The sequence below is a fragment of the Pteropus alecto genome, unplaced genomic scaffold, assembly GCF_000325575.1.
Source record: "Pteropus alecto unplaced genomic scaffold, ASM32557v1 scaffold24, whole genome shotgun sequence".
Taxonomy (NCBI): domain Eukaryota; kingdom Metazoa; phylum Chordata; class Mammalia; order Chiroptera; family Pteropodidae; genus Pteropus; species Pteropus alecto.
This window is the reverse complement of record NW_006439192.1, coordinates 586,455-612,560: the sequence shown is the minus strand read 5'-3', so window position 1 is coordinate 612,560 and position 26,106 is coordinate 586,455. Positions and strand designations below refer to the sequence as shown.

The 26,106-nt window shown below is 39.8% G+C and overlaps 1 protein-coding gene across 1 annotated transcript in view; it reads right to left on the bottom strand.

Annotated features, from left to right (window-relative positions):
- Positions 1-23,384, bottom strand: part of SH2D4A (SH2 domain containing 4A) — a 48,538-nt gene extending 25,154 nt beyond the window's left edge. The window contains exons 1-3 of the mRNA XM_006916253.3: positions 23,013-23,384; positions 15,013-15,172; positions 13,389-13,560 (exon numbers count right to left, since the gene is read on the bottom strand). Coding sequence (XP_006916315.1) covers positions 13,389-13,560; positions 15,013-15,172; positions 23,013-23,193 — 513 coding nt within the window. The 5' untranslated portion in view covers positions 23,194-23,384. The remainder of the gene's footprint in view (positions 1-13,388; positions 13,561-15,012; positions 15,173-23,012) is intronic.
- Between the last annotated feature and the right edge of the window lie 2,722 nt (positions 23,385-26,106).

Below are 26,106 nucleotides of genomic sequence, written 5' to 3'. Positions count from 1 at the left end.
TTACATCAGACCAGAGAAGTGCTTAGTCTCTGCTATTTAACTGCATACACCTTGCTCAGCATCCAGAATTGGAGGCATGCCTGGAATACCAGTTTGGTGCCTGGATGCCCTGCCTACTTTCCCTGTCTGATCACATTCCTCCCCTCTCCTTCCCTTGACTCTGTTATCCAGCCCACTGTCCAGGTTTCTGCTACTCTAGATGAATTTCCCAAGAGGCAATTCCTGCCAGTGGGGTTCCCAGATCCACTGCCTGGATTCCCTGGTGTCATTCCTGCCTGCCACATGCAACCCCCTCTGGCATTGTGACTCAGCTGGCATAGCATAGCAGGGGGCTCTTAAAACCAGGTCAGTTACATAGGCCCCCATCACTCTGTCCCTGGCTTTAGTGCAGAGTCTGGGCCAAGTCCCAGGACAGACAGCCACATGCCTTGTATAGCCTGATATAGCCACCTACAACCCACACTGCCGTGACTTTGCGCCTTGTGCCTGCGAACTCATTCCTGAATTCTGGCAGAGATCAGAAATTACCTACAAATTTTCAGCAGAAAGCTGGTATCAAGATTCGGTGTGGAACAAAGAGGGTCATCACTATGCTATGTAACAAACCAGCATGGCCACTTCAATTTTGCCTTTTTCTCAGTAGCCAAATGTGCTGCATTCCCCAGCTGCCCTAGCTGTTAGGTGTGCTCATATGAATACATTACCTTCCATACGATTCAGGTGATAACAGATACTTGCTACTTCTATCCGGGCCCTTAACATCTCCCTCATGCACACCTCCAGGCCATTTCCCCTTCCTCTGGGCTGGAATCATGACAGCAATCATGCTACTACTAGAGACAGCAGAGCCACAAAAAACCTGAGCCCCTGAATGACTGTGTGGACCTGAGTTGTTCAGAACCAGAACACCCATCTTGGATGTTACAAGGGAGAAGATGAACTTCTACTGTGTTTTAACTATTGCCTTTTTTGTCCATTTATTGCAGAAGTTTAATCTATCTTAGCTGATAAAATTGGCCCCGACAATTGCTGGTGGCACACACTAAGCTCTCTGCTGAGATATTTTACTAATCATGCTATTAATGCTAATGCCAACTAATGACTGCTGTGACTAGGCACTGTGTTAGTGACTTAGTATTGTTTTTATTCCTCACAACATCTGATGGATATGCAGCATAATGCCCAACTTTTGAATGAAGAAAGTGAATCTCAGAGGAGCTGTGTAGCTTACTGAAATCACACAGCTGGCTTGTGCCAGAGTTTATGCTCATCCCACTATGTCAACATTGTAATGATAGGAAAATGAATTGCAGGTCAAATATTTCTTATGCTTATTTTTTGGCAGAGTAATGAGTCCTATAGTTTTCACAATTGCTACTTGCCATATTCTGTCTTATTTTTTCTTGTTTTAATATTATAAAAATATATGTAGCTACTCTGCACCTAAAATAGAACAGTACAGCAACCAGTTCCTCTACTTAGAAACAGGTTAGAACTGTTTCAACAGGTTTCGTGTAAGTCTGTCTGTTCAAAAGTCCAAGATGACTTTGAAAGGATCGGGCTTGCAGTCTCTGAATACATTTCCACTACAAGGGATGTAAGCTTTAAACACAGGCCCATGCTCCCTTTCCTCAACAATATAAGATCTGTAAGGCATCATTTTGCAAAAAAGGACCAGTTTCTTCTACATTGAAAATTAGGAGGCAGGTAACCTCTTCAGGTACTGTAGGTAATGCTCCAACCACGCTAGCTGCACTCCCAGCCTCTCTATTGGTTTCAGAAGGACCCGGACCTGTGCAACTAGCAGAGCTTTGGACCAAGGGTTTGTCAGTAGCACCTCCACCATGCTCAGCCTTCATGCTTTTGAACAAACTGTTAGTTGTTTCCCGAATTAGCATCAAGCTAATAGGCATTTGACGCTGCTCCTCTAACACACATATTCCAAAGTATTGTCTACTTCATCAAGCATTTTGGTTTCAGAAGGACCCGGACCTGTGCAACTAGCAGAGCTTTGGACCAAGGGTTTGTCAGTAGCACCTCCACCATGCTCAGCCTTCATGCTTTTGAACAAACTGTTAGTTGTTTCCCGAATTAGCATCAGGCTAATAGGCATTTGACGCTGCTCCTCTAACACACATATTCCAAAGTGTTATCTACTTCATCAAGCATTTCTGCCCCCCCATCACTTGCCTATTACTGTCATTTGCATGAATGTAAACCTTTAAATATATTGCATGAGTTATTCTTAGAATTATTCCTTCAACTGGACCATTCATCTATACATTCATACAACATGTCTTCTCGCCACTTGCTTTTAATATCTTGATTTTTTTATATCATCGTCAGATTCCTTCTCTTACTAGCACTTTCAATATACTCACTGCTTTTGCACCTATCAGATATGATGGGTTATTAATATTCTTAAAATAACTCAATAACTTAAGCACAGACACATGAACCAGACAATGAAAAGGACGTGATGCCAGTGACTAAAGGTCCACAGTGACTGTCAGCACCATCTACTGGAACCGGTCAGAGGTGACATCCTTTCTTTGACGTTTTAGGTTTTGTTTTCAGGTACTAAAGCTCAAAGTTGGTTCTTAAGTAGAAGAGTTTTAGCATAAGCAATTGATTAGTTTAACAACCAGCCCAGAGAGCAATACTTCTACATGTTTGAAACATATTGTACACTCTAAAACTAGTGACACATACTAGGAATCACATTTATAAAAATACTAATTTTCAAAGTGAACCAAAAATTGCCATTATTCCAAAGCATTAAACTCATATAAAGAACTCGATCAAGACTTATGTAGAGCATTTCATTCAAGTACACTTACATGTTCCACAAATCCACAAAATACATAGAGTATAATGTAATAGATGAGAATAGTGTGATCCAAAAAAGATTTCCTTTATTAAAAAAACAGCCAGATTAGTGCCTCAAAAGTAGTTATTTATGACACAAAAGTAATTATTTATGACACCAATACGAGAGGGAGACAACCCCAACACCATTATTTCTCTGAGTGCTCCCAGAATAAGGATGAAGAGGCTTCTTGACGAGCGTACCATGCCCTCTCTGAAGCATCCATATGATGCTGTGTTCCAGTGATCTTTAGTTATTCCTATTTGTAACACAAGAAAGGGAAGAAAACTACCCATCTACTTTCATAATTTTTGCTTACAAAGCACTTTCAAGTTCAATACGTCATTTGACCTTCATATCAACCCCATAAGGGTGTCAAAGCAGGTACTGTAATAGGGAAGCAGAGACTGAAACGCATGTCCTCTCCATGTCTATAGCTTGCTTGTTCTGTAGGGTCTCCCAAAGTGAACGTATGTCTGCTCTCACGCATGCAAACCACTATAGTCACCTCCCATCTGCTACATTTCAGGGACTTCAGTAGCCGCTGAAACTCTATGAGTAGAGGTAAAGCAATCTTATTTGCTTCAGATTTGTTTCACTTAAAAATAAAAACTGAATAATGCTGTAATGAACAAAGGCATTATTTGTAATAACTAAAAATGTAAACAACCTAAATGTCCTTTGATAGATGATTAGATAAAGATGATGTGGTACATATATACAACGGAATACAAGTCAGCCATAAAAAGGATGAAATATTGCCATCTGTAACAACATGGATGGCTCTTGAGTATTATGCTAAGTGAAATAAGTCAGAGGGAAAAGAACAAGAACTGTATAATTTTATTTGGATATAAAACAAAGAGCAACAAACAAACAAACAAACAAACAAAACAAACTCATAGATACAGACAACAGAATGGTGGTTACAAGAGGGGAAGGGGTGAAGGGAGAAAGAAGAGGGTAGAAGGGATCAAATACATGGTGAGGGAAGGAGACTAATCTTGGGGGTGGTGATCATACAATAGATTATACAGATACGGTATTACAAAGTTGTACACCTGAAATTTATATTATTAACCAATGTTACCCCAATCAATTTAATAAAAGTTACCACATAATATTTAGGAAAAGCTCCAAAAAATAAAGAGAAAACTTGAAAGTCAATGACACCAGAAGCTAGTGGACTTCCTGCGGACAGCAAGACAGAATATGGTCCTCTCTAATCAGCGCAGACTCAGCTAAATCTGGGAGTGGACCCCATCCGCATTGACTGAAGGATAGTGTATAGTGGATAGTGGATAGTGTGTATATATATATATATATGTATGTATGTATGTGTATGTGTATATGTTTTTTTCATTACCATTAAATTTAGAAGTATGACAATTCAAATCCATATAAGCAACTGGGTTATCAAAAGGTGCTGCTAGCAACATTGATATTATATGGTTACAAATTACATTTTCCCCAGAGACTATGTGCCATATGAGAATTTTTCTAATTACACTTTTAAAACTGGTTTGAAAAAGTTTATTCTAGCTTCTAAGTTAATATTCACTCTGTTTAAGAGTAGGGCTATGCAATCAAACAAATGCCAAGCACCTTTAATTCCAAGAAAAGCAGAAAAATTAAAAAAACAAAACAACTTTAGCACTCAATTTTTATGATGAATATGAAAATGAAGAATTAATAGGCTAAAATCAAGAGTTCAGTTTGGAAAACAAACTACTAGGTTAAGTATTTACTAATCCTGTTCTTTTAAATCTCTTAAAAACATAGTGTTCCTTAATGGACTGATGGTCAGAATACTAACCTCCTGAGGGCAAAGACCATGTCTGCTTAACTCACTGATAGCTGGAGCCTCAGCAAACTTACAGGGACTGGCATTTAGTAAAGCCTCAATAAATATTTGGTGAATGAATGAACACACTATAAATTCATGAAATACTTTCTCTTTCATTAAGAGATATTCTTTAATCTTAATATTAATCGAGATTGACTGAATTCAAATTCTCTGAAAATCAATGGCTTATAACTCATCCATTTTGCTAACTGGGTCACTGGAATACTCGGACCATTTTATTCCCAATCGTTGTAAATAAAAGGGGAATTTGTGAATGATGACTGTAATATTCAGCTTTTGAACATATAGGTATTTAGCTTTTTCTTTATAAAATAATGGGATAGTCAGAATAATGAAACTATGTTTTGATAAAGTTACAGAGAATAATAACTTAGAGAGAGTGGAGGTATTTTCCTAAGGCCAACTAGACTAATAAGATGAAAAACGGGACAATCAATTTTACTGCTGAAAATATAGTACAGAGTCCCTGTGGAATGATTTTACTGAAACATGAATTAGGACAACGGATACCCCAGGGAATCTTTTCCCTGTTTCTCTAATATTGTTTGTAGCAAAATCTATGCACAGAGACTACTGGATAGCCAGACTTAAATGTATACCGAACTCTAAAATGATGCGTAAGTTTATGGCATACCTTTAAATAATATATTGTCGTTAGTGTCTCAGTTTATTTTGAGCCTATTAAAGCATAGAACTGCCATACTGGATAAACATCTTTCATCACACCTTCCCCCTCCAGCCCCTCGAAGCTACGTGCAAACAGCAAAACTGGGCAGTAACAGCCTCAGAAAATGCAATAACACAGAACTGGTAAATGGGTTGTTAGGGCAACGCATTTCAGATATGAAAGAGTTACAAAGGCTACTCTTATATTCTTACCAGGGAGATACCTGACATATGATCCATGAAAAAAGAAAAAGAAGACAAACAAGGGAAACAAAGTAATTATTAAATATAATGTATAAGTATGAAGTAATAAAGGAGTGTTAAGAGAATAGACACGGAATCTTAAAAACATGATTGATTTGGGAAGTCTTGACGCAATGGAAAATAGGAACCTAACTATAAATAATGATAGAAAATAATTTTTACATCATATATAATACTTTACAAAACAATTTTATGTTTATTTTTTCATTTGATTCTGACATCCAACCCAGTGATATGTAGCTATTATAACCTCCATTTTTTAGATAACAAAACTGAGCCCCAGAGAGTTAAATGACTGACTCTAAGTGGTCAACAGGACCTTGCATTTCCTAACTCAGGATTCCATATTTTTCTTCCCAGCACACGACTTCTAGTAAGTGAATTATTGCAAATATCACTTACAATCATACAAAATAAAGTTGTGTTACCAACTTCATAATGTATGACTCTCAAAGACTAGTATAGTAATGTTTTACTCTTTTATAATTTATTGTATATTAAGCTTTTTATGTAACATACTGTTTTTAAAAATAACTGCTTAAATGGCTTTTTAAGGCCCGGGGTTTTTGAATCTATCTTATTTAAATTTTATTCTACAAACTATCATGAAATTCTATTATAGTCACACAGAACTGCTTGGGTAATTGTGTAACTCTCTGATTATGGCTCTACCCTTGAATTAATAAAATGAGAACAATTAATTCATCTGTTTTTACCTGGTATGCTCAATACTTCACCTCTCACAAAAATGATATTGAAATACTTCCTGCATGTATACTAGAAGGGAATATAAACAAGGGAAATGGTTACTGGTTTGGAATCATCCCTTTTTCCTTCATATCCAATTCAATCCTCCACATTCTAGCTTGCAGTTCAGAGACACGTTTCCTGCCTGTTTACAGTGGGATTCCTTATTATAAGTGTGAACCCGACTCTCTTTCGGAGATTGGCAATATGGCTGTCTTCAGACCAGAGCCAGCCTAACCCAAGATGCTTCTACCAACCAGGAACAGGCCCTCTACTCTGGGGCGGTGTGCAGATTTCTCCACCCTGCCTACTCGCCAAGCTTTAGTACTCATTTCTGATTAAATCACCTAAGGAGTTTTGCTCAAATACTACTTGTCACCCTTTAAAGAAAGCCCACATTAAATCCCAAACTTGGGTTGCTATTCAAGAGCACCTGAAGATGAATGAGGGTCTAAAAAAACAATTCAGCATATCACTTTCTATTCTTTTAATGAAAGAGTCTGATCTTAATGTCTCCTTTATAAAGGCAAACCACGAAAATCCGGTTTTCGAGAACTGTTGGTTTTTGAGTAGACAGTAAGCTTAACTTTGGTTTGGAGGGGATGCATGGAAGAAGGAAGTCTCTTATTATGTCTGAAAGGCATTTTGCAGGTTGCTCCACTGTTATCTACTACTGGGAACATAATGCTATGAGTTAGAATAACACTTAAAAATAGAACTGAAAACCACCGTGGTTTCAACATCCAGTTTACAACCAAAATGTACATTTTAGTGGTGAGTTTTTGTTAATAGTTGTTATAGTGAAATGACAGATTTATGAGCTATTGTCAGAGCCCTGTGGCAGTGTGAGAAGTGTATGTGTTGTGTGTGGTGTGTGTGTAGGGATGGAGAGGCAAGAGGTCCTGACTCTAACATGAAGAGGAAGAATCTTGCTCAAGGCTTTTTAGTCTCTTAGCTTCAAGGTCTTTTTTTTTTTTGGAATGTTTTGAATCCTAGTTGTTTGTGTTGTAATTTTTTTTAATCTCCTGTTTTGTAGTGTGGTCCACTCTGAAGGCCGTTTCTGTAAAAATAGTGAGTAATTCTCTATGGATAAAATCTAAAAGTGAGCAGATAGTTTTATTCAAGGTCCTCCTTTGGGGCAAGGACAGTGGGTCCGCTGATTAATGAGTTCCTAGCCTACAAATTACTTTTAACAGAGAAACACGAAGGGGTTTATCTTTGAATTAGCATTCTCTGCCATTCTCCCAACCACACAGAACTGTTCTGCTCTCTCAAATTCTTTTACAGGAGAGGGGGAAAGACATTGGCTGCATTCAGAGAACTATCGACACTGGGGGTCCCTAAGGGTCTCCAATCAGCCAGGAGTACTCCAAGTTCTTACCTCAACTCACCGGGGAGTGGGGTGTGAGTCTGCTCACACAGTGCATCACCTGCCATTTTCTCTGGCTCCTATTAACTTCCTATCGGACTTGTTGGTGCCTGAGAATGGCATCTGCTTCCCAATCTGCATGTCTTAAGAACCTGGCTGAGTGACAGCTAACTCCTGATATATACCATCACCTCCTATTCAGCAGCAGACACCCAGTAACACTGTGTTCGTTGTGATCCACTGAGAACCACAATGCTCTTACTAAATATTAAGCAGAGCATCATTTTTAAATCTCCCAAGTGCTATCACCACTGCCAGAAATAAGGACAGGGCAGGTATTTTGTAGGGAACAATAGCTTTTCAGAATAAAAACCACACATTCAGCTCTAATCTAGGCATTATTTCAGCCTCTTCAGCTTTCACAAACCACCCAGCCTCCCTTTGCTTCCAACTATTCATCCGAAAAATGAGAAGGACCAAGGCTAGGCTCATGTTAAGAATAGCATCTTATAAAGGATTCAGGGGATGGGGAATCTTGCTGCATTTATCAGATGATATTGGGCATCCGAAAAATGAGAAGGACCAAGGCTAGGCTCATGATAAGAATAGCATCTTATAAGGGATTCGGGGGACGGGGGCGGGGAATCTTGCTGCATTTATCAGATGATATTGGGTAAGCATCTTCAAATGAGATAATTTATAAATTATCTCAGCTTCTTTTGTAAAGAAACAATATTGCTAATTCAATCCCCATTTTACAGAAGGAATAAATTCCTTCCAGGATATGGCCCCAAGTCACAGAGCTGGCTCTAACAACGGAAATCTCCATTCCTAGACTTGAGGCCATCTACTGTGTCAGCAGTCTGATTTCAAGGCATCCCATATTTAATCGGGCAGACTTCCTTTTGGCCATCTTTTTGTTAAAATGAAACTAAATAAACAAATATATTCTTTAAAATATTTTGTAAAGATTATCGTGAATGTGTAAAAGAAGCTCTGACACTGGACCCCATGTTTTCTAAACTCTGAAGCAGGGGTCAAACAGCTCTTCTCAAAACCCCCGGTTTTGCTTCTTGTGGCTCTAAGAGTGAAGCAGAAATTCTTAACCTTTAGACCTAGGGCAAATCTTTTATTGTTCTAGAAGAGATCTCCTTGGATGAAGCCATCTGCTAATGAAGATATAAAATAAATCATGGTTACACTGGTATAAAATAACCCAGAGCAAACCTGTAGATTGGGCTTTTTAGTGTTCTGCTTCCATGGAGGGAAGGGTACGGCTCTCTAATTTTTAATATGTGAGATTAGCTATGTCCCAGATGGGCCAAGAGATACAGTTTTGAGTCTAGGGTTGGAGTAGGGCTGTGGTGAAAAGCTTGGGATAGGATTGCCAATTGACTGAGAAGACATAATTTGTGCCTTATTTCCAGAAATGAGATTGGGTTAACCTTGGCTCTGTACTACTGGGCTTGGACCTCATACTCTTGTCTAACTCCTGCTTGAATACGAAAAGTCCAGACTTTTTGGTGTGGCTTATCCATTGAAACTGTATGGAAACTCTCCTTAACAGCTGTAGTGATGTGAGAAAATATTTTACTTCAGGTCATACAGGCATGGGTGTCGTTTAAGATCAAGAATGTTTAGAGCTGGAAGGAAATTTATGAGAATTCACCTCAGCAAACAGATTCTATCTCTACAACTAACTTCTATGACTGAGTATGGCTGCCTGGGGCAGTCTGTGGACAAGTATGTGAGGGCAAGCCCCGCTCAGCAGAGAGAAGTGCTGCAATTGATTAGTGATGTCTGCCCTAGATGTAGACGTGGGAAGTAATTGTACTTATGCTCTGTTTAAAAGTCTCTTGTTTTATAGATAAGGAAAACGAAATCCAACAGAGACAGAGTCAGAATGACTACATTTTACCATACTTGCTCTCATTATATTACCATAGCTCAAAAACCTACTGCAGGTTCACAATCCCTTATTAACAATTCTGAAACCCAAAAAGCTCTGAAAATATATACTTCTATTAAAAGGAAAACTTGATTTGAACATGGGGCTCAGTATTTATAGTAACTGATTACAGTCTACTGCTCCAAACCAGGAGAAGTCCAGTCTTCTTTTATGCTTCAGTAGAAATACAAAGGGTTACTATTAACTAGTAACACTACTTCCTCTAAGTAACTGGCTTCCACACAAGAGCTTCTACAGTGCTGATTAATATTTGGGTTGAATTTAACTGGGGCACATTTTCTGGTCATGATTTATCATGTGGAAATTTATTACAATTATAACAAGACCATTTTTCTTTAGTAAATCTATAGCTGATTTTCCTTGAACACTGTTTACAATTCTGGAAGATTGATTGTTCTTTAGATCCTTCCATGGTTATTCAGATAAGCATCATGGTCACTAACATCAATAAAAACTGCTTGATAATTTTTCTTTTTATGATAAATTTTAGGCCTTGTAGACAATGAAATTTTAAAGAAATGACAATATCCTTCTAGATTTTATAGTTAAAATAAATTATGGCTGAAACATGAAAATCTTTACCATGCAAACCTGAATTGCATTTTGGAAACGTATATTGGATGACTCCCAAAGCTCTAGTTTTGGTTTCTCACCAGAGTTTTTGTCTAAAGGAGCAAATCTAGGGAAGATGATGAATTCTGATTTAAATATAGCAAGGGTCTGATGAGAGTGGGAATTAAAGTAGATATACAAAAATGAGGGCTTTCTGTGATTTGGGGGCAAATCATTTAATCTATTTGAGCATTAGTTTCTTCATCTGTCCAAAAGAAATAATACTTGCACAGTCTACTTTACAGGAGACTGTGCAAGTATTGTGAAATGAAATGGCTTTATGGGAAAAAGCTTTGTGAACTCTAAGTCAATTTGTAAGTATTTTATTATTACATTTAAAATCAATTTCTATCTAGCACTACCACCTTGAGTGGCACAGGAAATCCTTGATGTCTCTAAACTACACTCACCTTCTCCTTTAAAACCAACTCCTCCTCCAGACATTCCTGTTTATGCCGATGATACCCCCATTCACCCAGGCATCCAAGCTTGGAAACTTGGGTTATGCTAAAACCTTGCTCCCAATCTGATCCACAAATGATCAAAGTATAAATTTGATCAAGTCAATTCATTGCTCAAAAATCAATGACAATTTCTAATTATTCTTGTAAAGAGTGTCAAAACTCAAGTCTTTTCCAAGACCCTGTCTTGTCTGGCCTTGACCACCCCTCACTCAATCATAAGCTCTCCTCCTTCCCTTCTACACTCCAGTCAAATGGGCTTCTTTGATTTCTCCAAAGCCCCTGTTCCCCACAGCTATACAGACTTTGCCCGCTGTCTGTTTGCTGGAACTTCCAGCCCCAGGTATCCTCTGTTGTCATCTCCATCTCCACGTCCTCTGCAAAGCCATCCTGTACTCCCTGGTATTGCTCAAGTTCTACTGTATTGGGGGTGCATCGAAACAACTCCCTTCCCTCGGAGCACTTACTATCATTTGAAATTACATATTACATGAAGTCTCTCCATGCTTCCTCAACTATAAAGTTCATGAGCAGTGATTCTGTTTTTGCTCCTACATTATAATCACAATGCCTGGCACATGAGTAAATCAATCAATATTGGGATCTTCTCCTCACTGTGTATGTGTGTGTGGGTGTGTGTGTGGGTGTGTGTGTATACACCCACACACACATATATAGATACTCTGACTCAGGCAAAGCTGAAAAAGCAGGAATAAAAAACTTCCACCTCTTTTTTCCATATTCCTGTACCTACATGTTTCCTTACCCCCTGCCCCAATCTAAGGAATGGAAGAATGTCACTTTCTCTATAACTTTCTGATATAGGAAAAGAATAACCACAATATGTATTTTAATTTCTATTGTAATCTTTCATCTTGTGAAATTTGTTTTCTAGGAAAATATTATAATTCAAACACAAAGATAAGCATGCATACTTGATGCCTTAAAGGAGGTATTTTGTTGTTGCTGTTGTTGTTCTTCACTTTAGGGGTGTTGAAAGGGGGCTAGCTCTTTGGGGAGAGTGTGGTATTAAACATGCTGAGTGCAAAGCAGTTCTGGGAAAGCCTGGTGCTCTACTGCAGGCGTGAGGAAAGTACCCAGGCTGACCCTGGGACGTAAACCAAATTTTAGAATTTTGTACCCCTAAATATTCTGAGCCTCATATTTATAGCCCTTTATTGAGCTTCTTCACATTCCTCATATTAATAAGGCAATCAAGTACAATAGTTAAGGAGTGACCTGAGAAGGATTCCCGCAGGTTTGAATCCTGGTTCAGTCTTTTTCTTTTTTTCTTTTAATTCATTTATTTAACTTAGTTTCAAGTATACAGTACATTGGTTAGACATCTATATAGTTCATAAAACTATCTCCCCAATTGCTTACTCCCTCCCTGGCCCTCCATCTAGCCAACATATTAACACTAACTGCCGTGCTCACCATCCCCATGACCATCTATCAACTACTAATTTGTACTTCTTTAGCCCTTTTATCAACTATAAGACCTTAGGCAGATGGAGTAACCATACCGAGTTTCAGTTTCCTCACCAGCAAAATGGACAAACAATCCCTAGGTCATAATATTGTTGTGAACATTAAATGAGACTCTCAGCAGTGTGCTTTGCCATGTACTAAGCCCATGAAATAGGGGGAACAGAGAACTGTACTCCCATTTGACAGCCTCAAAGAGGTCAAGAGAACGTGCAACCAGTGTTGGAGAGCTGGGGACCTGACCGGAAGTCAAATAACTGCAAATCTCTTGTTAATCCTCAGTGTAATGAAATTCCTGGCAGAAGAAGGTACTTCATAATATAGTATTATTGTTCTTCCAAACTATAATGCAAGCAGCAATTTATGTTTGAGCTTTTTAAACCACCTGAAACATAAGAGAATTCCTATCAGTTCTGAGTATAAAATCCTGTTGTGTCGAGGAACTAGCTGTCTCCACAATCACAGGCAGAATCTATGAAGCTGAAGAGGCACTGATATTTGTACTCAACAAAAAGGGGAAGACTCAACAGAATACAGTCTAGATCACAAATGGGCCAGAGTTACTGGCCAGGGGTCAGCAAACTACAGCCTGTGGGCTGAATCTGGCTCTCTGCATGTCTTGGTAAATAAATTTTATTAGAACACATCCGTGCCCATTCATTTGTGCATGGTAGTGACAAGAGACCACATGGTCCACAAAGCCTCAAGTGTTTACTATCTAGCCCTTCACAGAAAAGTTGGGGACCCCTGTTATAAAAGCCATGTAACAGGGGAAAATGAACCTTGAAAGTATCTTCAAATGCAAAATCTTATTACTTAAGTTCTTTCTTGGCACCTTCGGTCCTATGAAAAAGGATTTTTTAACCCCCACCCCCCCTTTTTTTTTTGGAAAGTAGCAGGTGAGCCAAATCCCCCTCCAAAAGAAATGAACAGCGGGGCCTTTAATTTGAGAGGAATTTTTCCAGAAAAGCCAGTTTTAAATCCTGATACTCAGTTACATTCACCTCAGTGTCCCTAATATCTTTTATCTCCCCCAGTGATGAAACTCTGCACATTTACAGCTAGGAAAGACTCACTGGAATCTTCTCTTCTTTAAGGAGCAGTGCTGGTCTTGAGCCGGGCCCAGATTCCTCCCCTTCTGCTGCTCTCTTACAGATGTTCTGAGACTCCCAGGTATCTGGTGCTTGCGGATCAAAGTAGTGTGATTTTGTGGCCAGGCTATTGGTGAATTCTTTGGACTGAGTTTTGCTGAAGAGAAATAAATATAGAATTATTAAAAATATTATTCAACATGGACAGCTTTTCCAAAGCAGATGTCTACATTCAAATTATGTGAAAAACAGTAATAGATACCGTTTACTGAGTGCTTATGATATGGTAAGCCCTTTGCTAGGTATTCTAAAGACATTAATATAATATGCATAACAATCCTATAATAAAGACATTATTATCCTTACTTTATTATAAGCTCAAAATAGTTATTAACTATTATATGTAGTTATACATAATATTTAATAATTATTTATTATGTAATAACCATACAATCAAAGGCCACATAGTGCACAGCCAGGATTTTAATCCAGGTCTGCCCAACTCCTGGTTCAGAAGCTAAACTGCTAGAGCATACTGCCTTCCTAGGACCAGCAGCCAATAACGATCACCGAATGCCCATTTATAGTTTTAAAGTTACAGGAGTTGGTGGGCAGCATCGCCAGCCTTTGGGAACTGAATTAAGGTCCATGCATATGTTTCTATTTTACCACCTCAGATAGATAAATCTACACTCCAGGGAGAGCAGGCTTCACTGGGGACCCAGCTGAAAGGCTCCATTATCTGCGTCACTGCTACCACCTGTCACCTTTCTATATCTTCAATGATCACATCACTTACTTATTCAAAACCTCTTCACTGTCCACAGAATGAGGTCCAAACTCCTAAATCTGGCCTTCAAGGCACTTTAGAGCATGGTCCCCATCTCCCACTACTTCCCTGTGTATACCTCAAATGCTCAGAACTCATCATAACCCGAAGAACCACACAGATTCAAGTCTAGGGGTCTTGATTATGCCCTCTGCCAGCAATCTCCTTCCTGACATTCTGCAGCTGGAAAACTCTCCTTATCTTTCAAGATCCAATTCAGATTTTACCTCTTTTGTGCATCAGAATGATAAGCTCCGTTCTCCGTTTACAACTTAATTATAGCACATATCACAACCTGTAATGGCTGCAGGTAGCTGTGTGTCTGCCTGTTTCTACTCCTGGATTGGAAGCTCCTTGTTCATCTTTTAATTCCCAGTGCCTAGCATGGTGGAAGCACCTATAGGGCCTGCTCACTCAGCTGTCCGCATCTAAGCAATCTTCTTTGGAGGCCTGAAGCTCGATAGTCACTGCATTTCTCGCTTATATTTTTGATGCTCAGCTGTGTCAGCCTGCATTGATTGCTCTAGAATGATTCTAGTGAAGCCAGTGATCACTTGGGAAACCACATCCAGATCAAAACGGGAGTGAAAAGTGGGGAAATAAAACAGCTGATTTGAAAGCATTGTGGGGAAAAAAAGAGAATCGCCAAGAGTCTAAAGAAACTTTCTGAAGAAATCTAAGTGACTTTTGAGACTCTAAAATCCCATACTACTCTTCCGCTAGAAACTGTGAGCAAGAGGTATCTTTGCATTGTCTCTCTTTGGTTTGCAGATCTCATACCTGAGCTCTTCTGCTTCCTGCTCTGCTTTTAGCTGGGCTCTCTCAGCGACAATCTCATTGCAGAGCACGTCATAGGGTTTATCTAGATGATGTTCGCCCATCACCCAGACCCAAACTTCTTTATCAGCTCCTAGTTTCCAATGAACAGATTTGCTGTTCTCTGCAAGCAAAACGAAATTTGGATTGAACAAATATCTTTAGTCAGGGGTTATTATCTTTCCCATCATTAAAGTATTTAGATACTTTAGGGGAAAAAAAAATTAGATGAGGCAAAGCACTTCCAACCTGCTCAGGAACAAGCAGCCTTCCCAGGGAGCAATGGAAGTGGTGGCGGTGGGCGGCGGCTGCAGTAAGTTTGTTTTAAAATATGATGAATATGTTTTTGAATGTGCCCATTTTATAAATGAAGAAGGCAAGATGGGGAGGAAGCATGCATTGTTTGCACCAATTTCTAAGGTAACAGAGCTAACATCAGATACCAGGGCCTCTAAAGTCTAAGCATCTCTTCACATGCCAGAATTACACAGCGCTCCAGGGTTTGGTGTTTCCACTCTCTTTATAGGCTTTATTGCTGGGTAAAAAGAATGCATTTTTGAGTTGTTAGATTGGCTTTAGTTTAAATCCTAGCCCTATCACTTACTAGCTGTGTGACTTGGACAAATTATTTAATCTCTCTGAGCCTCTATTTCCTCCTCTGCAAAATAGGAATAGTGGGGAGGAGGCACCTAGATATGCCAGGTACTTACCCTAGTGCCTGCCACAAACCAGGAGTTCAAGAGAGGTTAACTGCTATCATCACTCTCCTATTGTTTATTTATACGGCTGCTCAGAGATTCACACCAGCTTGGGAGAAGATAATACCACTGGTAGTGTGATACTTGGTGAAACTACTTAAATAACCCTTGTTTACAACTGGTCAGCATGGGTTGTATTACATTCTAGTTACCTTACAGCCACACAGGTCATGCTCCCCAAAATTTGGTGAAGGTGGAACATACCTGGGGGAGGCCAAGAGGTGCAGTCCTTAAATCTTAAGGACAGTGCCATTATGGTCCACAGTTGGTTCTGGTCAAGATCCCTGGGCCCTGAGGACCCTGTAGCAGCCAGTGGTGTTGAGCATGGGGAAAGGGTACCTGACTGGGACACAGGCTAGGTCATGCTTATAGGTTAGAAATCCACACAGGGATTGTGTCTTGTCTTCTTATATTAAGCAAAAGAAGGTTTTCAATTAAAGTGTCTTCTGTCCCATGTATTTTTGACCTACATCCTACTGCCTGAGGGTATGTTAAAAAAGCAGGCTGCTCAAAGTCAGATTTGTTCTTTATTTTGGCACTTTCCACTCTTAGTGCAGTGGATACTTTCTGCAGGATAATAAAGTTCTAATAAGATACAGGTTGGGCTGGGAGGGTTATAATCACAGTCTTCACTAACAAAGGAGTCAAGTATCATTCAGAAGGAAGCTGACCTCATGCTGCTTCACAAGAGGAGAGACAGGGGAAGTGGCACCTAGGGAGGGAGGGGAGATCCATCCCGAGTGTGTGCCTTCCTGGGGATGGGCCCTGGCCAGCTCTGGCTCAGTGTGAGGGAACACCAAATGGTTCATTAACTTTAGAAAGCTATCATACCTCATAAAACTCCCTTTATTACACTCTCTCAGGGCAACTAATAATGTTTTTTTTAATTATGCTCCTCTCTAAACCTTCACCTAAGTAACTCTGTACCAATATTTTGGACAACAGGAGGAAGATGCCCAGAGAGGAGACTGACAGAGTGCCAGGGGAGGTAGCTGGGGGAACCCATGGATTCCAGCAGCTCCGCTCAGTACAGAGCAGCACGGGATCCCTCAAACAACTGTCTCTGGAGAGCCCTCAGGCTGCAGGCAGCAGCAGCAGGCAGAAGAGGGTGGAGGAGAGAAATCCAGAGCTGCCTCTGAACAGAGGAGGGTGCTTAGAAACTGAGTGTAGAGAAGAGAGCCAAAGGAGAGGACCAGAGTCTTGATGTTTTAAAAGGAGGTGGGTGGGGAGAGTACGATGAAGATAAATTGTGGTTTGGGGGCAAGAAGAAAGGGAATTAGACACAAGAAGCCAGATTTAGTAGATGCCAAAAAAGGGGCTCTTGACAGAGTGGCACTGACCACGGTTTCGTTCTGAGTACTTCGCACCTTCAGAAGATCTTAATTGAAGCCTGAAAGCCGGCTTCCAGTGGAACACAATGCTCTAAAACCTTAGGGGAGGGAGGGGAAGTCATTGTGGTAAAATTGTAGTAAAATGAAGGTTAGCTCTGATACCCTCAGCTTTGTACCAACGAAGGAAAACTATTACGGCCTCTGTTTGGTTCATTCCATAAAAACTTACTGAGTTTATAACTCTAAGAGCTAGATACTGCAAGGAGTACAGAGATAAAACACATGTGGCTATTCTCCTATAAGTCACCTACAGTCTGTGGGAGAAAGAGTGAGGCATCGAATTACTTGTTTAATTAATTTTATTGGGTATCTCTTACGTGCCAGGCACTGAGGTAGGTGCAAGTAAACACCTATGAATAGGACAGACCAGCCCCTGCCTTCAGGGAACTTACCTTCTAGCTGGAGGAGGCAGACATTGAACAATGAATTGATTATAAAAGTAACACACTTGAAAGGGAGGGTGTTAAAGGGTGCTGCGGGAATGCTTAAGAAGGAGAACTAACCAGTGTGGAGGGCCAGAGGGACATACTTTAGAGCCACCTTAGATTTTAAGTCTAGTGAAGATTCAGAGGATGGAGAAATTGCTTTGGAAGGACAGAGAAGAAATAAGAAGAAAAGTTCTTTGTGTTGAGTTTTGGAGGATGGATGTGGGATTTAGACAGACAGAGAACAGAGACAGAGGGTTTGATGCCTGACACAAAGAACAGCACAATCAGAGATCAGAGAAGAGAATTAATGAGGGGTATGGAGAAGCAGGGTCTCAACCAGAGCTGAAAAGGGTTTTAAAAGTCACCTGGCCATGGGCTGAGGATCATGCAGGGGAGCAGAGGGCCACATGGCACAGACACCTGGCTAAAGGGTTTAAACTTCGGCCCTATATTGCATAAAGCCAAGAGTGGTATTAAAATTCCAGCATTTCCACTGACTCTTTATGTGACCATGTATATGTCACTTTACCTCTCTGACCTTGAGTTCCCTCTTTGTTAAAAACACAGGTAATAAGTCCGACCTCATAGGCCTGTCACATGATAAATGCTCAAAAAGTATTAGTTCCATGTTCTCATGTATATGTCACTTTACCTCTCTGACCTTGAGTTTCCTCTTTGTTAAAACACAGGTAATAAGTCCAACCTCATAGGCCTGTCACATGATAAATGCTCAAAAGTATTAGTTCCATGTTCCTGATCAAGTGACCAATGAAGAGTCCATGATTGTCTGTTTTCAGTGCCAGCATCGGAGAAGTGATTTAGGAAGCACTAGGGCATGTCAGCATGTAGGGTGAATCAGGGTAGTATGAGGTGGGTGGTCAGTGAGTGAGTAGTGGAAGGAATGGGGAAAAGACCAGGAGGGAGGTGACCGAGGCCTGAATGAGGGGAAGGACAGTAAGGACTAGGCGGCTGAATCAGTGAAGGACTCAAAGATGATGCCAATACTTTGAGACTTACTAACTGGGCGGACAGTGGGAGGATAGCAGAAACAGTGACATCAAAAAATACTTTTGTTTGAGAAATAATATAATGAGCTATTTTGGAAATGTAGAATTAATTATGTTGAATTGTATTAGAAATCTACACTAACAGTTTCAGTAGATATCTGAAATATGGAACCTGCGTTTTGAAGTGAGGTCAACATTGACCATGTGAATTTGGGAATTACTTTATGGATGTCGTTGTCGGAGCCATTGGCATAGATGAATTCACAGAGAACAAAGCCTTGTAGAGAACCTTGGAAAAGCATTTGCTCCATTCAGGAGGCAGATGAAAAGGAAGGAAAAAAGAGAGTCTTGATTCAAAAGGAAAAAAAAAAAGAAGATTCTGATTTCTAAATAACTAACGTAGAAGGAGATGGGGAGGACGCACTGCCATGCAGCCACAAGAGAAGGGAGAGAACAAAGTTACACACCGCTGAGATGAGGAAGATCTTCCGCAGTCTCTGACCTCGGAGAGAGTAAGTCTGGGGGAGACAGGTGGGGGAAGGCTACAGAATCGGGACAGAAAGGATGGTAAGAGGTAGAAGCGGTAAGTATGTGCTCTGGAGAAGTTTAGTATGAGGAAGAAAAGGAGAATTCTGTCATTTGTTCAATGTTTACTGAGCATCTGTTCTGCTCCAGGTACTGCGCCCAGGCCTATGGGAGAAAGAGCAGCTCAGGAGCACAGAAGGTTGAAAGATTTCTTTAAATGAGGGAAACATAGACAGGTTTCACACCTGGGCTGTTGGAAGGGGACAGAGAAAAGGCTCCAGGGACCAGGCCAGGGGAATGACGGATGGAAGGATGCGCAGAGAGTATGTAAGGAAAGTGTTGACAAGGAGAGGAGAAACGCTCCAGTCTGGTAAGAGTCGAAAACTGATATGCATAGAAACACATTTCTGTCCCCAAAGTCCTTCCTTAAAGTAAAAGTATAAACTTAAGGGGTTCTAATGGGGCAGGTACCGCTTATCAATATTTACTGCTATCCAGCAATCTGGATTTTCTGTCTACTTCACCTCGAAATTACATACACTCTTTAGTCAGAGGACACTGAGAAAAGAGCCTTTTTATAACACTTCCATTTAATTATAAGTTTTTCTTCCAGTCCTTGAATCATGTTTGGATATTGCAGTTCTCTTCATGTTTGCTTTCTCAAGGATTCTTGAGAATTTCATCTAAAACCAACTTTTCTAGAATAGTAGGTTGATCCTGCTCAACACCACAGCACAAAGAACCACTGCACAGAGATTCACATCCACACCTCATTCCCCACGTAAAGCCTCTAACAAGACAGTGTTGTAAATTATCTCATAAAGTGGGGTGACATGCGGCCTTGACAGGGAAATGGCCAGGCTTACCCCAGTCTTATATCACAGCGTGACGTTGCTCATGTTTCTATGTCTGATTTCATAGTCTAGAGCACAGCTGTCCAAATGTGAGTTACAGCTGTAATTATACACTTTCTAGTAGCCCCACTACAAAAATAAAAAAAAAATCAGATAAAATTAATTTTGATACATTTTATTTTACCCAAGATATCCAAAATATTATCATGTCAATATATAATGAATATAAAATTATTAATGTGGTATTTTACACTACTTTCTTCCTACCAGGTCTTTGAAATTTGGTAATTTACACTTCCAGCACACCTCACTCCAGACTAGCCTCGTTTCACAGGTTCAACAGCCACATGTGGCCAGTGGTAACACTGGACAACCCAGGTCTAGATCCCTAGTTACACCGCAGCAGGCAGAGAAGGGCCATAATTCTCCCCATCTCAAAGAATCGCATTTCCCCACCACATTCTGAAATGATTTTCTGATCTATTACTGAATTAAATCCATACTTCCGATTGTTTTTCAGCTCCTCCTTTTTTTGCTTTAAGATTACTAAAAGGTGGGCAAGTACCTGGGATGCAGGATATCAAACATTTTAGTGATGCTCTTTGAAAACTCACCACAGCGGACAGTCTAGAGATAAAAATGACCGGATGACAATGAAAGCACTGTTCAGTGGTGAGCTAGAATGATGTAAAGGAATGGGAGGTGGGCATAAAATATATTTATTTAAATTTTTAAAGTTAAATTTATTAGGGTAGTAAATGAATTAACAAAACAAACCAAACAAACTCAAAGATATATTTAAAGAGCCAAGAAAAGGACAATCTCCAAAGCTGCAGCCTGGCTAAGAACTTTTAAAAAGCAGCATATAAGTCAGCCCAGTACAAACTGAGCAGGGGCCGGGGCAAGGGAGGGAGGAAGCACAGGCAGGAAAGGAGCAGAGCACACAAGGAGGTGTCTCAATGACAATGGCCAGGGGCTAGGTTTGCAGCCCAAACACACCTCTGGGGAGCACCTGCCATGATAACATTGCCTATACCATCTGTGGCTTTGTCTTCAGAGACAGAACAAGATGAATTATAGAGAAGTGTCTTTTTAACAGAAGCAGGGAAAGAACTTCAAAAATCTTCCTTTTCTGTAGAGAGAAGAAGAACTAGCTTAGTGGAAAATGTTTTTCTAAGTGTTAAATTTAAGGGAGTAATAAACTTTTCCCGTGAAATACAGATAGAACTTTCATTGTGTATATTAATATTTTTTTTCATGATCATTTAACTAATAAAGTAATATGGGTTTTCTGAGAGGTAGATTCAAAACTCTGCAAAGGAAGAACTTAAGCAAAGAAACTGAAATTGTCTTAAGTCACCATAAGGAGATCAATTCAGCAAACATAAGAAGCCTAAAGTCTAAAGTCTTATAAAGTGTCTGGGCCATTAACTCAAAGGGCAAGAACCCTTCAGCTCTCACCCATCCCTAAAGTCACCCATCACATCAATACGTCCTGTCCACAATGAACATGATGCCCGAAGAGGCCAGTTAAAGCTAAAAAGCTCTGATTAAATAATGCAAGGAGAGGAATAAACTAGTTCAGAAAATTCCATGTGGACATGTTACTTTTTGAAGAAAAAAATTCTATTTTGGATAGTGTACAGTACTATGAAATCCAACGGATCTGGGTACCTATTGGAGATGTGACCTTGTATATATTAGTTCTCTGATTCTAGTTTCTTCATCTATAAAACGGGACAGTTAATACCGACTTTGTAGAAGTTTTGTGAAGATGAGACATAATGTGTGTAAAAGTGCTTTGCATAGTATCTGACAAAACAGGTATTTAACAAATAGCTGCTATTGATAATAATAATAAATGAGCTACTCATATTTATATCCATATTATTATTAAGCCTTAATTGGAAAAAACTTTTAATAAAAAAACAGTATAAGGTAAAGGTCACTAAACTGACCTCCTTTTTGAGTCTGTGTATATATCAGCATGCAAATGAGATTCATTTTCTCAATCTTTGAAACTCCAAATAGTTTTATTAATTTTATTTTCCCTAGCTTAATTTAAAAAAACGAGGTGAAATTGGTCTTGAATGCCTGTGTAAGTGACCTTGATTTCTGTTTGTGAGTTTTTTTTAACAACTTAAGTATTCATCCATGACCAAATTTGACGGTGGGGGGTGGGAGGGGTTGGAGAAAGGGCAGGAGTGGTTAATGTGTACTTTTCTGTGACTATGTTACTGTGTACATATACTTCAAGTCTTGATGTACAAAGAATTCTTCCCCCATGGTCTCAAGCAACTAAGGGACTCCTTGGGTCAAGAAGAAATATATCTGAAAAATTAACTCACACTAAAAACTGAGTATTACGACTTTTTGGCTTACAGCATATTTGTATTTTAAGAGGGAACTTCCCTAAAAATGATAACTCAAAGAAAAATCTCTTAAAGTCTAAGAAATACAAACACAATTGCTATAAAGATGCTGATACAAGGAGTTTGTATATTGGTAAGTAGAACCAACCAGCTATTTAACAAATATCTGCTATTGATAATAATAATAAATGAGCTACTCATATTTATATCCATATTATTATTAAGACTTAATTGGAAAAAGATTTTAACAAAAAACAGTAAAAGGTAAAGGTCACTAAACTAGGCATCTGTGACAATAAGGAGGATAGACACCTTCCTTAATACTCCTCACATCAAACTCCACAGGTGACTTGTTACTTCAGCTCAAAGTCAGTCAAATTTCAAGTAAGAGAGCTGCTTACACAACTCCAGGGTAACTGTTCTGCACATGTGCGTGTATGTGCGCACGCGCCTCAGTGTAGACTTCAAGTTGAAAAATTGCATTATTGGAATTTCAATAACATTTAGGGTCCATCTACCAAACTGGAACTTGCACCCGGCTTGGCTTGCTTCTGACTAGTGTGAAATGTTAAAACAAGCCGAGGACCATTCTCCTAACACATTCACAGAGGAGATATAGCTAAGTTTACCTTTCTTTGGCCTGGATTTCACTGGCAAGGACTCCTTTTTTTCCATTGCTGCTTCTCTTTCTTTCCATCGCCGGATCTGTTCCTCCCTCATCTTGAAGAACAGGATCTGTTTCTGTTCTTCGCTGAGCTCTGCCAGCAGCTCAGGATCTATGTACATCTCTGATAGTATCTGTTTCAGCATCTTTGCAGGTCTGGAGTCTTTTACACCTGTGACAAAAGTTCTTGAAATTGGCTTCCAAGTGTGCCTCCACCTGGGCTGGCACTTGGATGGACCTTCCTGGAGACTCAGAACAATCCTGAATGACTAGAATAATAATTCAGCTAATCAGTTCTTGGTCTTCAGCACCAAACATCCTGTCCGAAATGCCGTTCACGAACCTGCAAAAGGCAACAGCCAAAAATCAGGCAGTATTAAAATGTGTAGACACTGGGCAAGGACAGGCTTAGGAATAAAGCGTGGAAGAAAGGCAGTATCGCTTTTCATTTCAAGGAATAGAGAAGAAAAGGTGAGGCATGCTTTGTTAAGAGTTTGTGTAACCTGTATCCCGTAATTTCCAAAGATACTTTATCAAAAACACAAAAGAAACCCTAACATTTTACAGGTCATTCTCAGGGAAACAAAAAAATTAAAGGAGGTTTGGCCTTCTCCCAACCAAGCAAACATATTATTACCTCAGAGCCTAACAAACCACCAACTGTACGGCTGAGAAAAGAATTTTTTTAAAAAAGGCCCAGGAATAAATTAAAAGACTTTTTCCAAACAACTTATTTCAAAACAACATACTGTTTTTTTGAGATTTCACAGAATTACCCACCTCAAACCAAATCAAAACAGAATCATGCTCAAAGAAGAAAAAAGAAGAAATAAAAATTAGACCACAATGCAATTTTCCCATTTCCCCTTAATAGCAGCACTGAATAAACACAATTATGTACTTTCATCTTCACAGAAGGACAATGGTATTTCCAGACCTACAAGAATCATGAAAACAGTGCAGGTGCAGGAGAGAACATTTACATACATTCTGGAAGGTCACCAGGTTTTAGGTGTACCTCCTCCAGATAATTGAATTTAATAAAATCTAAATTTACAGGCCAGATAAACTGGGGGAATGAAGAGGTGATTAGGTTCATTAGAAAAGATCCTTGTTTTATAAAGAATTTACCAGAGGCTCCTTTAAAAAGGAGCCATGGACTGGTACATGCACCAATGGTTTTATAGTGATTCTATTGGAAGGGGGGGTAACAATTCCACTGAAGTTTCATTCTACTTTACACATTTCTATTTGGCTGATTTTAAAAAAAAAAAAAGCAAATCTTCATACTTTCATAATCGGAATGAAATTATGTTTACTTTTCCATTCTAGAATAAAAGGCTTTTAATTTAAATATGATACACAAAAAAGCTTTCTTACTGTGACTTTTCAGGATTACCCAAACTCTAAGAATTGACCAGTAATTTGGTGTTTATAACGCCTCAGTAATCTCACCATCTAGCCATGTCCTCTCAAATCTCATTTCTCCAAACTAAGTTCAGATGCTCTGAAACTTCACACTAGTCACTCAGCCTCCTAGTTCCTTTACCTAGTCACCCACACAGCTGGGTTGTGAGCTCCTCTCACCTCCTGGCAGTGTCCTTGAGCTCCCCTTTCTTCCTCTTCTTCCTTGCAAATATTCTCCATTTACATCAGTTTTTTGAGGCAAACACTCTCAACAGCTCCACCCCAAAGTGGTTTGCATACACAGCACATAGCTAGATTCACTAACTATTCATTGTGTACATGGACTTTTACTGAGGCTACAATTATTCTTGCTAACTGCATCCTATAATCTCCTGCAGCATTCAACTACCGGAACTCAAGTGAAACACAATATTAAGAGAAAATTGAAAAAGGATTAAAAGCAATGCAATTGCAATGCAGTCTGGCATGCCTATCCCAGGCTCCCTTCCTACCTTTTTATTTTGCTTTGAGGTGACCCTCTAAGGCTGTAACAGCTACAGAATCGACATCCTGTAATGCTTTCTTGACTTTTGGGTTCTAACAGCTTCTTAAGGGGTGGGCCCACTAAATTCACACCAAAGGAGAGGTTTCCAGAAACTGTGCTTTTATCTGTAGATGATGGGAACCAGAAGAAGAATTTGGGTCCTTGGCACACTCGACTCCAGTGCTGAGATGAAGTGGTAAGAAACCAAAGTGAATGACTCCTTGACATTCCAGTAAATGTCCTTCTGTTGGCCCATTCCATGACTCCAATGGTTGACATTCATAGAAACAAAACACGGTAGAAAATGAATTCATCGAAGCCTGAGGCTTCTGCTCTGTTCTCCATTTCGAATGGGGTAAATCCTAGCAACAGTGATGGCATGAGTAGAGCCTGAAAGTGCCAAATTCACATTTTCCCCCTCCCCGACCCAGAGCACTCCCGGTAATGACAGCTTACACTTACTGTGTCAGCCACTACCTTCAGCACTTTACTTGTATTAACTCATTTAATCTTCACAGTAGCTCTTGGAGTTGAATCCCTCACTAGCCCCATTTCACAGATGGAGAAGATGGAAAGTGGCGGAGCTGGGCAGCCGGACTCTAAGCCGGCTCTACTGTACAGTGGAGTTTCTTTGTGAGCCCAGAATCAGAATGTCATCAAGATGTGGTACCACGTGTGAAATCTCAGAAAGAAGACTAGCGAATTCTTGAAGCAATGGAAATGTTGACCTGAAAGTGCCTGACACAGAGTGCCTCTCAGGCAGAAGCCTCATCCTGGTAATTGAGGTTAAGCTTAAGGGAGGCCAGGTATTGAAAAGACCCCACCCTGGGAAGGACAGCAAGGAACTGACTGTAGTGCTGGACCAGGTGTGAATGTTGTTTGTTCACTTTTTTCTCCCAGTTTCCCTGTTCACACAACCACTACGAGTAGCAAAAATGGCACAGCCTCTCACAAGTGTGATGAGATGCTCAGCCTTTCACAATTTAAATTTTTCGTTTGCTTTTTGTAGCAAACATAGATTTTTAGCAGTAAACTAGTGGATCTTGAAGGAAAGACACTGGCTTCCCTGTGTCCTCAGAGAATACTTCGGGACTGGCTGACTACTGTC